Below are 12,534 nucleotides of genomic sequence, written 5' to 3'. Positions count from 1 at the left end.
CTTGACCTCCTGCGACGACTGATCTGGGAAAAGGCTTTAGCTGGGCTATTCCATGGTATTCAAGCTCTGACCTTTGTGCTTCATGGGTTTTGGGCTTAAAAGGACCTTCTTTCGGCTGGCTCATTTTTTAATATATTTTTTTTTGAGAATTTTAACGAAAAATTTCGGTATTGTTCATTTTACTAAAAAATTATATTTTTATTCTAAAAAATCAACCTTGGTACTATTCACTTACAACACTTTTTTACCTTTTTCGTTAAAACTCAAAGTTTTCAAGTCATTTTCATTAGTTTTCTTTATTTTTTTTATACAATTATGAAGTTTATATAAAAATATGAGAGAATAGATAAGTATCGAACTCTTGTAATCTATGAGATTTAAACATTGATATTAAGTAGTAGTCGAGTGACACATCTTATTTATTTGAGTACTTTGATTGAGACGAATAAGATTCCAAGTATGAAGAGAACATAATCGGTTTGTATTGAACAACGTTTCTTAATTCTTTTATCATCATATGTCACACAAAACTATTATCTGTATACAAAGGACGATAATCTGTTACATAATTATGTGTACATTTTCGTCAATATATATCACATGATATATGATTGCTTATATTTATGAGTAATGACAAACTGTGTATTTATTTATATTATCATATATCACGTGATAACTTAAATTACAACACTTCCAATCTTATCCTTAATCAATTTATAACACTTCCAATCTTTGGGGTAGCAGTATTACCTTATTCCATTATCTGAAATAATAAGAGTACAAAATAACTCTCATTGAGATTTTTCTTCAGCATTCCCTTCCGTCTTTCTTTCCTCTTCTCTTGCAATGTTTTCTCCTCTCTTGCTTAAATGATTGTTTTATAGGCAAAGTGTCCTTCAAGTTACACTTTCTCTAACAATTTTATAAATGCATGGGTCGTCCACTCAAACTAAATAACAGATGGAAGACACATGACCATCCATATTTACCACACTTCCAATCTTTTATATTTAATTTATTTTTATTTTTTGCTAAAATTTACACCGAAATCAAAACTTAAATTCTTGTTATATGCTAACTTGCTCACTCTAAATCTTATTTAGAGTTCTAAAAATGGATAACAACCGTAACCTTTTATAAAACAGTACACAAGGGAAAATAATTTTTATTTATTATTTGATGAACACAGTACAGTGTATGCACACAAGAGAATTTGAAGCAGTTTAGACAACATTTAATGACTTCAATAAAGTCGTACATTCCTATATACCACTGTTCCTCCAACGTTGGAAGTTACGAAAAAATATATAAAAAAAGGGTGATGTGTTCTTGCGAGTGATGCACCAAACACTGCCCTTTTCCCGTAACAGCAGCAACTGAACTGAACTCTCTCTCTCTCTTAGATTAGATCCTCCCCTTTGGACTCGGGACCATCTGCAGCGTGCCCTTCCCCCTAAAAGCTCAGAAAAATAAGATTTTAGAGAGAGAGAGAGAGAGAGAGAGAGAGAGTCACTGACGTTGTCATCATTGTTATCACATTTTTGTATGAGCCGCCTCGTTTGGTATGTCGGACTGTTTTGAGTGATATTAGAGAGAGAAGAGAGGGATTACTGAATCAGACATGGCGTGCGTGAAGCTGGGATCCAAATCTGAAGTCTTCTTCCTCGATGGCAAAACTTGGTACGTTCTTTTCTGGTCCTTCAGGGTTTTCGTTTGTTTCTGTATATTGCTACCACATTTCTTTTAACATGGTGATTTCAGACTGCTGGGTTTGGGTTTTTCATATATTCATACATACCACTGAAAATATTTCAATTTATGGTTTTTGGGATTTCTCATTCCTGTTAGTTTCTTGTAGAGAAATGATCAATTGGGCTTTGTTTCTTTTTGTCAATGATTTATGAATTAATCAAACGTTATGAGTTGAATTTCTGACTTATGCTAATACTGAGGATGATTAGTTAATGGTTAATTTCGTTTAGCAATACTCTTGATTTGCTAAGGTACGTGTTTTTTAATGTTTCATCGATCCCAGACTGTGGACTGTGGACTGTGAGCATCAGTGTGTGTGTGTGACTCTGCACACATTGTACGCGTAAATTGTGTGTTCTGATGCATTTACCTATGATTAATCATAAGAATGTCTTCATTTTTGAGCTTTCTTGTAGTAATGCACCTTCCTTCCCTAATCTTTTCCCAGCATTGTCAAAAAACTTCACTCCTTTGTGCATTGTTATTTTTCTGTCAAGTCACTCAAGGGATCTGTCATATGTAATCCGGGATCTGCAAAAACTTGTTTTCATGTGAAAATGTTAGAAGATTTACCAGTCGTTACAGGGTGAATTGATATGGTTTATGCATATTGCACAACTTTAATGATACAAGAATTAGGAGAGAAGATGCATTAATTCAGTTCATAGAGAGATTTAGAAGCGTAAATTTTTTGCCTTATAAATTGTTGGTGTTTGGGAGAAAAGCAAAGCATGGAATCGGTCTTATGAACCGCGCAGAACTGTATAAATTTCCACATCGAAACTTCTATCATTGTGACCGGGAACTGTCTTTTTACAAGAAATGCTTTATGTACTTACTTTCATCTGTTTCAATCTTCTCTGAAAATTGTTGACTTAAGTAATATCAGAAAGTGTATGACTTAACCTTGCTAGTTTTTTGCCAATGCTTTCTCGCCAACGGTTTTTATGTGGTTTTGGACTGAAGTTGAACTTTTGTAATTCTTTTGTGCCCTCTGCTGTTAAAACTCCTTTGTCCTTGATCCTTTGGGGTCACTGGCCTGGTTGCAACCTGTTGGCCGCTTTTCGCTTCATGAAGTGATTGTTATATGTACATCTGCACATCCTAGTCGTCATTTTCTGTCGGATCCCTCAACGGATTTTTTTTGAAGATAAAAGATAAGTTTCAGATAGCAGTTGGGTTGAATGGTGCGATTGATGTACAATCTCCTCAGTTTAAAAAAGAAAACCTAACTAGTAATATGTACCAGTTATGCCTTTGTTAATCAATTCGACCTCTATGTCCTTGTCTTCTTTACTGGAGAATAAGTATTCTCTTTGGCAGGCTTTGCTCAACTGGACTCGCTAGTGACGTCGTAGTTGAAGTTGGAGAAACGTCTTTCCATCTCCACAAGGTGAACTTTACTATGGTCAAGCTTACAATTATGTTCTTCTTTCGTTTCTCGTTATGAACTCTACATAATGTATTAGTACTACGATTTTGTTTCGGAAATCAAAAGCCTATAGGCCTTGCATCTCAAAACTTTTGCAGATTTTATCAAATGTTTATATATGCAGTTCTGTGTTTTCTTTCACGCCTGTGCTCATGAGCTGTAATTTTTCTACCTTTGTTCGATATGTCCACCAGTTTCCGTTGCTGTCCAGAAGCGGATTACTAGACAACATTATTGGAGAACTTTCTAGCGAGGATGAGCAAAAAGGCATAGTGCAACTGCATGACATTCCAGGTGGAGCCAAAATTTTCTTGCTGGTAGCCAAATTTTGTTACGGTGTAAGAATAGAACTCAACGCATTGAATGTAGTAAGTGTGAGGTGCGCCTGCTGAGTATCTTCGTATGAGTGAAGAATTCAGTGAGGGAAACCTCATCACACTAGCGGAAGATTTTCTAAACGAAATCTTCAGCAATTGGAGCGACTCAATTAAAGCACTCGAAACCTGCGAAGAGGTCTTGCCTCATGCAGAAGAGCTTCATCTTGTTTCGAGATGCATCAATTCATTGGCAATGAAAGCGAGTGCTGATCCAGGTTTATTCAGTTGGCCTGTGCCGGAAAGGATGCCGTGCAGAGCTCAGAGGGTGTGGCGTTTTGGAATGGAATATGCACAACAGCAAAGCCACACCTGGTCAGCGAAGATTGGTGGTATGAAGATGTCTCATTCCTGAAGTATCCATTTTTCAAGAGGCTGATTCGAGCAGGTTGAAATAGGAGGCATGAAGCCAGAGAGGAAGGCTGGCTCAATAATGCACTATGCAAAGAGGCATCTTTCCTTGTTGGGCAGGCAATCAAGTTTCCATAATGGAAATCGTGTTGCCCCGTTATCAACTGTTCCTGCTGCATCTGATGGAGACCAAAGGACTCTCCTTGAGGAGATTGTGGGATTACTTCCTGATCAGAAGGGCGTTACGCCAACCAACTTCCTGCTTAGGCTTCTCCGAACATCTATGATTTTGCAAGCTAGTGCATCATGTCTCGAGAGCTTAGAGAAACGAGTTGGTGCTCAATTGGAACAAGCAGCTCTTGAAGATCTTCTGATACCAAACATGGGGTACTCAGTGGAGACCCTATATGATATTGACTGCATTCAGCGGATTCTTGACCACTTCATGCTCATGGACCGCGATTCAATTAATTATACTTCTAGCTCTATTGTTGATGAGGGCCAGCTGATCGGCGCTTCTCAACCGCTGACTGCAATAACCTCGGTGGCTAACCTGGTGGATGGATATCTTGCTGAAGTTGCACCTGATGTTAACTTGAAACTGCAGAAATTTCAGTCACTGGCTGCTGCTATCCCGGAATATGCCAGACCATTAGATGATGGAATTTATCGTGCTATCGATGTATACCTCAAGGTAAAGGTCCTCTAAATTCTGTTCATACTCAGATTATTTCATAATTTAAAGAGCGCTAAAACGAGCTTTTGGTTCCTGTAATTTTGCTATTGAAAAGTACAGGAACGAAAGTGGAAACTTTGCGATACTACAGGGACTCGAAAACATGCTTTTGCTTTTGAATATTGCATCCGCTAAAATGTTCATATTTCATTACTTCTTCAACATATATTTAATGACTGTTTGATAACCTTCTCTGACTTAGCATTCCAATGCTTACATTTTTCTCAAGTTCAGGCCCATCCTTGGCTGACAGACTCCGAGAAGGAACAAATCTGCCGGCTTATGAACTGCCAGAAGCTCTCATTGGAAGCCAGCACGCACGCAGCGCAAAATGAGAGGCTACCACTTCGCGTCATTGTCCAAGTTCTATTCTTCGAACAGCTTCGCCTGCGCACATCAATTGGCGGCTGGTTCTTTGCATCTGACAACCTCGACAACTCACAAACCCAAAGCGGAAACCTTGCGCTTGCTCGAACTGAGGCACCTACTCGAGCTGGCACTACGCGTGATCATGTTGCAACAGTTGACATGAGAGAACGAGTTTCGGAGCTCGAGAAAGAGTGCTTGAGCATGAAGCAAGAGATTGGGAAGCTGGTGAAGACAAAGGGGAGTTGGAACACGTTCTTGAAGAGGTTTGGCTTGAGGCTCAAGTCAAAATCTAATGCAAAAAAAGCACCCAAACCCTGCAAACAAAATTATGAATATAATCGATTAAGAGATTGAGATTTTTAAAACACGAATTTTAATGGAACTTGTTTTTTGTGTTTTTTTGGGATAATTTTCTATTCATTTTTCTCTTCTAATTTTTTCTCTAGTTAATTAATAATTAGTTTATCTTAGCACCCAGCAGCAATATTTTTTTTTTTTTTTTTTTTTTTTTTTTTTAAAGGAAACCTTAACCGCAGGTGGGAGGACATGGAAAATAACTGTTTGGCTCGAGTGTTCATGCGAGTCGGACCGGAGTCGCTCCTCCTTTTCATCCCGTTCGTGTGCAAATCCTGGTACCGTACCAGTTGTACCGACCAAAAAGGAATAACTAAAAGATTGAATTTCCGTAGATGTGAGTTGGACTGGTTGGTTGGTCACAATAGTGTGTTCACAACAGTGGTCATCTTTCATTTAACCCTTAGATTATATAAACGGACTATGGATTAATCAATAACCTTATATTATCCCTATTACACCCTAACAAAATAATAATCTTGATTGAAAAGAAAGTTCATGCGTGAAACTTCTCCGTTTTCTTCCCCTACCCGTCTCTCTCCCCCTCCATCCCTCTCTCCCCCTCCTCTCCCTCTCCGTCTAAGCTTTTTGCGTGAGCAGCAGTGCAAGTTGCTAAGATTAATGAGGTCATCTTTCCTTTCGATGTTGTAGAAAGTGGATCTTTTATTAGTCAACACAGGAATATTTTCTTGATTGGCCAATATTATTCTTAATCTTAATCTACTAATATCTGCACTACTGCCCGTGCAAAAAGCTCAGACGGAGAGGGAGGCGGAGAGAGAGGGATTTTTTTTTTGGGGGGGGGGAAGAAAACGGAAGAGCTTCACGTGTGAACCTCTTTTTTAATCGAGATTATTATTTTGTTAGGAACTTAGTGTGTAACAAGAATCATTGATTAATGCATCATCAGATTAATTTAAGGGTTTAAAGAAAAGAGGACCTCACAGGTCCTCAAAATGATGACCTTAGATGAGCATTACTAGTATTCCCAGTCTATTACATTTTTAAGTTGGAATTTTATTTTACTTGGATTTGACCAATTGGTTAAAGCGGCGTGCGCGTAACTTATCAAATTTAAGTTCAAATCTTCTTTTATTTGGATCAAGAGTACTTAAAAAAAAAAAATTTATTTTATCCAAAATATGAGAAAATTCTTTTGATAGAAATTTGTGTTGATCTCTCAATTTTTCATTTTTCTAAGAAAAACACTTAAGAAAAGGTATATAAAAAAAAAATTATGCTCGAGATTTTAAATTCGATTTCGCTAATTTAACATGGGATGTATAAAAGAATGGAGGTTGGTCGTTTCGGGGCCTAGTCAAACCAAGCTGCAACCCAAAACAAGAGTTGTGGGCCGAGAACAAATAGGGCCCATTTTTAGAATCTGAATAGATAAAGGAGGCAATCGCTCTCTGCAAAGAAGCAAAGCTTACATCCTCCACCTCTGTTCAACGTCGTTCGTCACTGTAAGCACCCTCACCCGCAATAAAGTTTAAATATTTACATAATTTTTTGGTTTTTATTTTTATTTTTATATTTTTATTTCATGTGCTTCTTGTGCTTTATATATCAAATTTTGTCTGTTTTAATTTTTGGAAAATGTGTAACAAGATTGAGTTTCTTGAGCAATGAACATAAGGTGTTTGTTGAAATGCCCAGCTGAAATTTTCAGTGCGTTCTTTTTACATGTTGCGATTTTGCTAACTAAACTATTTTCATTGTATTGTTTTCAGTATATGCTAAGTGGGTTTAATGTTTCGTGGGTTTATGCTAAACTTTGCAATCTGATATATCTAATTTTTCTTCTGGTCTGAACTATTTCTATCTTTCTTGCAGATATGGTTTCTTATTCACTTGTTGGGTTTCTGGTTTCGTCTTAAATTTACAAAAGATTCTTAATATCTAGCATTTCGCATTATGCTTCAAACCCTTTTGTAGTTGTTAGAAGCTTTGTTAGATTGTGAAGCTATAATGTCATTTGTAGTCACCTCATCCTCCATTGCCACCTCCTCATACTTTAACCGCCATAGCGTTTCTAAATTAAAATCCTGTGAGAATACTACGAAACATTCATGTGTTCCGTTTGTTCATTGCAAAAGCCCATTTTGCATTACAGAAAATATGCGTACAACTTCTACAAGAAACCCAAATGGCATTTTGAGGTCTACTGTAATGAGCTGCACAAAGCCTGATTATCAGTCTTTTGCTGGAGAAGACGCGGTTTTTCTTGACTTGGGGGATAATGAAGACACAGAGTCGCCCTGGGAAGGGGCAGTAATTTACAAGAGAAACGCTTCGATATCACATGTTGAGTATTGCACAACGTTGGAGAGGCTTGGATTGGAGAACCTTTCAACAGAGGTCTCGAAATCTAGGGCTTCAGTTATGGGATTACGGGTCACCAAAGCTGTGAAGGATTATCCACAGGGCACACCAGTTCAGATCTCCGTTGACATAACTAGGAAGAAGCAAAAACTGAGGCTTGATGGGATCATTAAAACTGTTATCACGCTGACTTGCAGCAGGTATTTTAATTTCTCATTTGATTGATTCCTGTCATCCTGTGATGCCGATAATCGACACACTTTACTTCTCTTATTATATTGTGTTGACATGCATTCATATTATTTTCACTTTTGAAATGTGTAAGTGTTCGAGTTTGCAATTTCACTGTTATTGTTGCTGTTTCCTGCCACTTTTATGTGTTATATAAAATTAGGATTAATTATGCATGAGTCTTCATTTGATGTTTGTGCATTGAATTAGCTTAGCTGGCCTTAGAGACTAGGAAACGTGTCCGTCTGAAAATACAAGTTATGTTGGACCGCTTACCCCTCTAGTCCGCAAGATCAGCTCTAGACATATGGGTAGGTGCAAGATGTGAATAGTAAGGAGACATTCCACAGTTGGGAACCTGCCATTTTCCTAGGTGGGAAGCCTCCAAGCTTTCGATGAATCCCGAAAAGGGGAAACTTAAGATAAACCAGGAACTACCAAGAGATCCTGTTGAACTTCTATCTTTGCATTCACCTCTCTTGGCAATGAATATTGTTCTAGATTCTTAAAGTTCGGACTGGTTCTATGTATTATTGCTCTTAAGTCGGCTGATGGAAACATTGATAACGTTTCATACAATTTTTTCTGTATAATATGCTATTTTCTCATGAGTTAAGATTTGTTCATTATGTTGAAGGTGTGGAGAGCCAGCGGCTGAGTGCATTTTCTCCAACTTCGCCCTTCTCCTAACTGATGAACCCATTGAAGAACCTGATATCATCAATCTGGGAGTGATGTATGGGGACAATTCCAAAACTTACACCGAATTTGGTGACCAAGAGGAGGAAGATGACGAAGCCGCAATTGACTTCGAGGATCAGCTGTATTTTCGCCCCGATGAAAAAGAAATAGACATTTCAAAGCACATAAGAGACGCCGTGCATCTGGAGATTACAATCGCGGCAGTATGTGATCCGAGTTGCAAGGGTTTGTGTCTCGGTTGTGGTAGGAATTTGAACACTAGCAGTTGTACTTGCAGTAAAAAGGAGGTAAAGAAGGGTCTTGGACCTCTTGGAAACTTAAAGAAGCAAATGCAGCAAAAATGACATATATATATATATATATAAATTGATTTGTGAAAATGCAGCTAAATGTTTTTAGTTCAAGCACATCGTGAATACTTTGTTTCTTAAAACTGAGAATTACTACAAAATTAGGGCTCATCACGTAGTTAATCAATCCATAATCTAAAATACTACAATGTGCTTGACCACTTGACCTACAAGTCATTGCAACATCGTTCATGAGATGAGCGCAAAATTGGCATGAAAAAATGGTAGAGATGAGATATGAAATGCCGACGTGTAAATATCAAAAATCGAACATTTGTTACAACGTGGGAAAATAGAAACTCATTGCGACGAGAAAGGTTTATATGAAATGAGTTGAGCATCATCGTGATGTCCTAATCTAATAATATAATGTCATGTGTAAGTTTCTCTCCACATAACGTTGTATTATTAGGCCAGGACACAAATATTGATAAGCTCGTTCATGTAAGTTTTTATACAAGTGATAGGTTTCGATATCTGTCTCTTACTTAACTCCTACATAACGGTGTTAAGGTTCAATGCAATAAAAAAAAAAGTGGAAAAAAACTTAAAAGCAAAACACCGTTATGAAAGTGTTAAGGTTCCGTTTCTAGCAAAGCGGAACAGCCTGCGGTGTTTTGCTTTAACGGTGTTAAGGTAAAGCAAAAAAAAGTGCTAAGGTTACTTAGCACCGAGCAGCAATCGAAGCCTTCCCGCAGGCCCGTTACTCAACCTCCCCTCAGCCACTCAGCGATCCATACCTCAGCCACCCCACAACTGTGGGCGGCCATTGCACTCCTTGTCGCCGGAAAATATCCTTCTCTTTATCTCTTTCTTTCTCTTTTGGCTTGACTACTTTCTTCCCCTCCTCATCCGACTAGAGAGAGAACAAAACCCTAAATTCCCAAATTCGATTCAGTTCGTTTCCAATTCAATTAGCAGTGGTTTGGGGCCAGATGAACACGGCGATGACAAGCGTCAGCAGAACAAAAGCCGGCGCGGCTGCGATTAAATCATCGACGTACAAGCGATGGGGGCGGAGACATCCATTTATCCGATACGGCCTTCCGATGATCTCGCTCACCGTGTGCGGCGCGGTGGGGCTTGGTCACATGATACAAGGAAGCAAGGACATCGCGAAGGTGAAGGACGATCAGGAGTGGGAGATCATCGAGACCCGAAAAGCACTTTCCAGAACGGGGCCCGTCGACGCCTACAAGCCGAAGAAGACATCGCTCGAGGAAGAGCTCAAGGTACAAGCTTTGCAACAAGCCAAAAGCCATAAGCAGTTAGAAAGTGCTTTTGGGAGCTTTTTGACTGATTTTGGCACTTACCCAATTCGATTTTGCAGGTTTTGCAGCAGAAGGTGGACATTAACAAGTACGATTACAAGCCGATTCCTCGCCCAAGTGAAGGCAAATGATACCTCGGCCTCAATGCAATGTATTAACTTGTGGTTTTGTTTTGTTTATGTGCTTGGAAGGAATTTGTTCAAGTTTTTCCGCTAAATCAATAAGCAATTAACAGTTTAACACCATGTTTGATGCTTCATTCTCTCAACTGCACTGCATCTTTCTTTCTTTGGTATTCGGACTCCTCGTTTAGCCATTTGCACGCCAAATTGAATATTTTATGATTTTTCCATAAAACTTTTCAAGTGGTACATCCTCTCCGGCGCGGTACCATAGCCTGAAAGTAATATTTTGCTACCCAACTGGCTAATCACCCACGGAGATATGAAGCAAATTATATATCTATCCTCAGTAAACCAAACGCACGAGGCGGTCGAGCTGGCGGTCTTGTGTCCGGTGGGATGGGGTTGTGTCTGTAGGTTGGACTGGTATCGTGGTTCCGCTTGAAAGAAAGAAAAACAGCAGAAACACTATTGCCTTGCGTTCCAAGCTTCACACTCTGTCTTTCCCTTCTGTTTTTAATTCCCTCTGGATGTAGGGTTTTAATTGTTGTTAAGGATTTGTATTACTCTAGGTCGTATATATAAATTGTAAACATCCTTCTCTTAAGCATTGCTTTCGGTTTCAATTCCGGATTTCTTCTTTTTCTTCTCTTCCGTTTATTCAAACATCGATCCATCGCGTAATTGTTTGCTTTACTCTATTTCCATCTGAATTTTAATTTTGTCCATAGATTGTTCTCTTTTTGCTCTCTCTAGATATTCTGCAGAGATTGTTATTCTGTCTGGTTTACGAATTTTTGTTACCTGTTTCGGGTTATAATTGTCTTGTTTTCGTGCGGGATTAAGAAATTCGGCTCCAACATTGCTTGGTAGGAGTTGAAAGAGTGAAGAATATAGAATGTCTGTGACAGCAGGTGTTAGTGATACTGTGATTGCAGTAAGGGATAAGCTCAGAGGTAAAATTGGGCAAAGAAAGTTACAAGGTATTGGCCTGGAAAAGCTCCCGAGTGGGCAGATGCTGCCGACTAAGATGGGGATATTAGGATGTTCAAGGCAGCAGAATCTCCCACTCAGGGTTCTCATTCTTACAATGTTAGGAAAGATGATTGTAGGCTGCGTCGTTGGGTTGAAAGCAGGACAGATAACCGTGAGGATGTTAGAGCTGACCATAGGCGTTTCCGGCAAGCTGAGATTGTTGCGACAACTGAAGAGGAAGCCATGACGCACCAAGGTTGGAAGCGTAGAAAAAGGATGCAGATGCCAAGGAGGAACGAAGACAAAGGATTAAGGAGAAGATGTCGCTTCAAAGGGAGCAAGAAGATGAAGCTCCACTGCTTCCGTCAGAAGACGAGGAAGAGGAGGAGAAATCTGAGTATGATACTGAATCGGAAGAAGAGCTTAGTGTCATGTTGATGCTGAAGCCGTTGTTTGTTCCCAAGTTGGGGAGACGTACTATTGCTGAGCGTGTGCAACTTGAAGCCGAAGAATGGGCCCTTGAGGAGCCAAGGAAGAAGAAATTGGAGGAAAGGAAGAGAAAGACAAAGCAGATTGTGGTTGAGGAGATCTGGAAGGATAAAGGTTTGGATCAGGAAGTAAACATTGTTGCTGGTATTGATAGTGATGATGAAGTAAATGAGGCAGAGGAGTATGAAGCTTGGAAGGCAAGAGAGATTGTCCGGATCAAGAGTGACAGGGAGGACCGGGAAGCGATGTTGAACGAGGAGGAGGAGACTGAAAAGGTCAGAAACATGACGGAAGAAGAGGGGAGCGAGTGGGAGAGGACGAACCTGAAACCTGCACCACAACCAAAGCAGAAGTGGATGTTCATGCAGAAATATTACCACAAAGGTGCTTTCTTCCAGTCGGAAGCTGACGGCTACAAAGGCGGAACAGACGGCATCTACGCACGCCATTATTCTGCCCCAACTGGAGAAGCTAAGATGGACATAAATTGCCCAAAGTCATTAAAACACTGTAAATGTCGAGAATCAAGAGGGTTAACATTGTTTACTCGAAAGAAGTATTGATAACCAAGAAAGCCCTTGTAACTTCATTCGCTTGAAAGTGTCTGTAGTTCGAATCTTGTGAATGGCAATTGATGAGTTCAATACTAATTTATTCTCTCATACAACCAATTTTCCGTGGATGTGGCGTTATGTTGATGA

At 39.3% G+C, this 12,534-nt stretch overlaps 2 protein-coding genes and 2 pseudogenes across 2 annotated transcripts; all 4 read left to right on the top strand.

Annotated features, from left to right (window-relative positions):
• Positions 1 to 3,229: 3,229 nt before the first annotated feature.
• Positions 3,230 to 5,905, top strand: LOC125480248 (annotated as a pseudogene).
• An 805-nt stretch (positions 5,906 to 6,710) lies between these two features.
• Positions 6,711 to 9,087, top strand: LOC103936648 (large ribosomal RNA subunit accumulation protein YCED homolog 1, chloroplastic). The gene is made up of 3 exons (XM_009346497.2): positions 6,711 to 6,834; positions 7,205 to 7,893; positions 8,562 to 9,087. Exons 2-3 carry the CDS (start codon positions 7,340 to 7,342, stop codon positions 8,968 to 8,970), a joined length of 963 nt encoding a protein of 320 aa, XP_009344772.2. The 5' UTR covers positions 6,711 to 6,834; positions 7,205 to 7,339; the 3' UTR covers positions 8,971 to 9,087.
• Positions 9,088 to 9,923: 836 nt separating this feature from the next.
• LOC103936649 lies at positions 9,924 to 10,492 on the top strand. The gene is made up of 2 exons (XM_009346498.3): positions 9,924 to 10,208; positions 10,307 to 10,492. The coding sequence occupies exons 1-2, from the start codon at positions 9,924 to 9,926 to the stop codon at positions 10,376 to 10,378; spliced, it is 357 nt and encodes a 118-aa protein (XP_009344773.3). The 3' UTR covers positions 10,379 to 10,492.
• Positions 10,493 to 10,633: 141 nt separating this feature from the next.
• On the top strand, positions 10,634 to 12,495 carry LOC125480187 (annotated as a pseudogene).
• The last annotated feature ends 39 nt before the right edge of the window (positions 12,496 to 12,534 follow it).

The sequence above is a fragment of a genome, unplaced genomic scaffold (assembly GCF_019419815.1).
Source record: "Pyrus x bretschneideri cultivar Hongxiangsu unplaced genomic scaffold, Pyrus_bretschneideri_v1 Contig32, whole genome shotgun sequence".
Lineage (NCBI taxonomy): Eukaryota > Viridiplantae > Streptophyta > Magnoliopsida > Rosales > Rosaceae > Pyrus > Pyrus x bretschneideri.
The sequence above is the reverse complement of the archived record's forward strand: the minus strand, read 5'-3'. Positions and strand labels throughout refer to the sequence as shown.

Bases quoted from the DNA above. Each gene is read 5' to 3' on its own strand.
- LOC103936648 (XM_009346497.2), top strand. From the start codon at position 7,340: ATGTCATTTGTAGTCACCTCATCCTCCATTGCCACCTCCTCATACTTT. The intron at 7,894-8,561 runs GTATTTTAATTT...ATTATGTTGAAG, and splicing joins ATCACGCTGACTTGCAGCAG to GTGTGGAGAGCCAGCGGCTG.
- LOC103936649 (XM_009346498.3), top strand. From the start codon at position 9,924: ATGACAAGCGTCAGCAGAACAAAAGCCGGCGCGGCTGCGATTAAATCA. The intron at 10,209-10,306 runs GTACAAGCTTTG...TCGATTTTGCAG, and splicing joins CGCTCGAGGAAGAGCTCAAG to GTTTTGCAGCAGAAGGTGGA.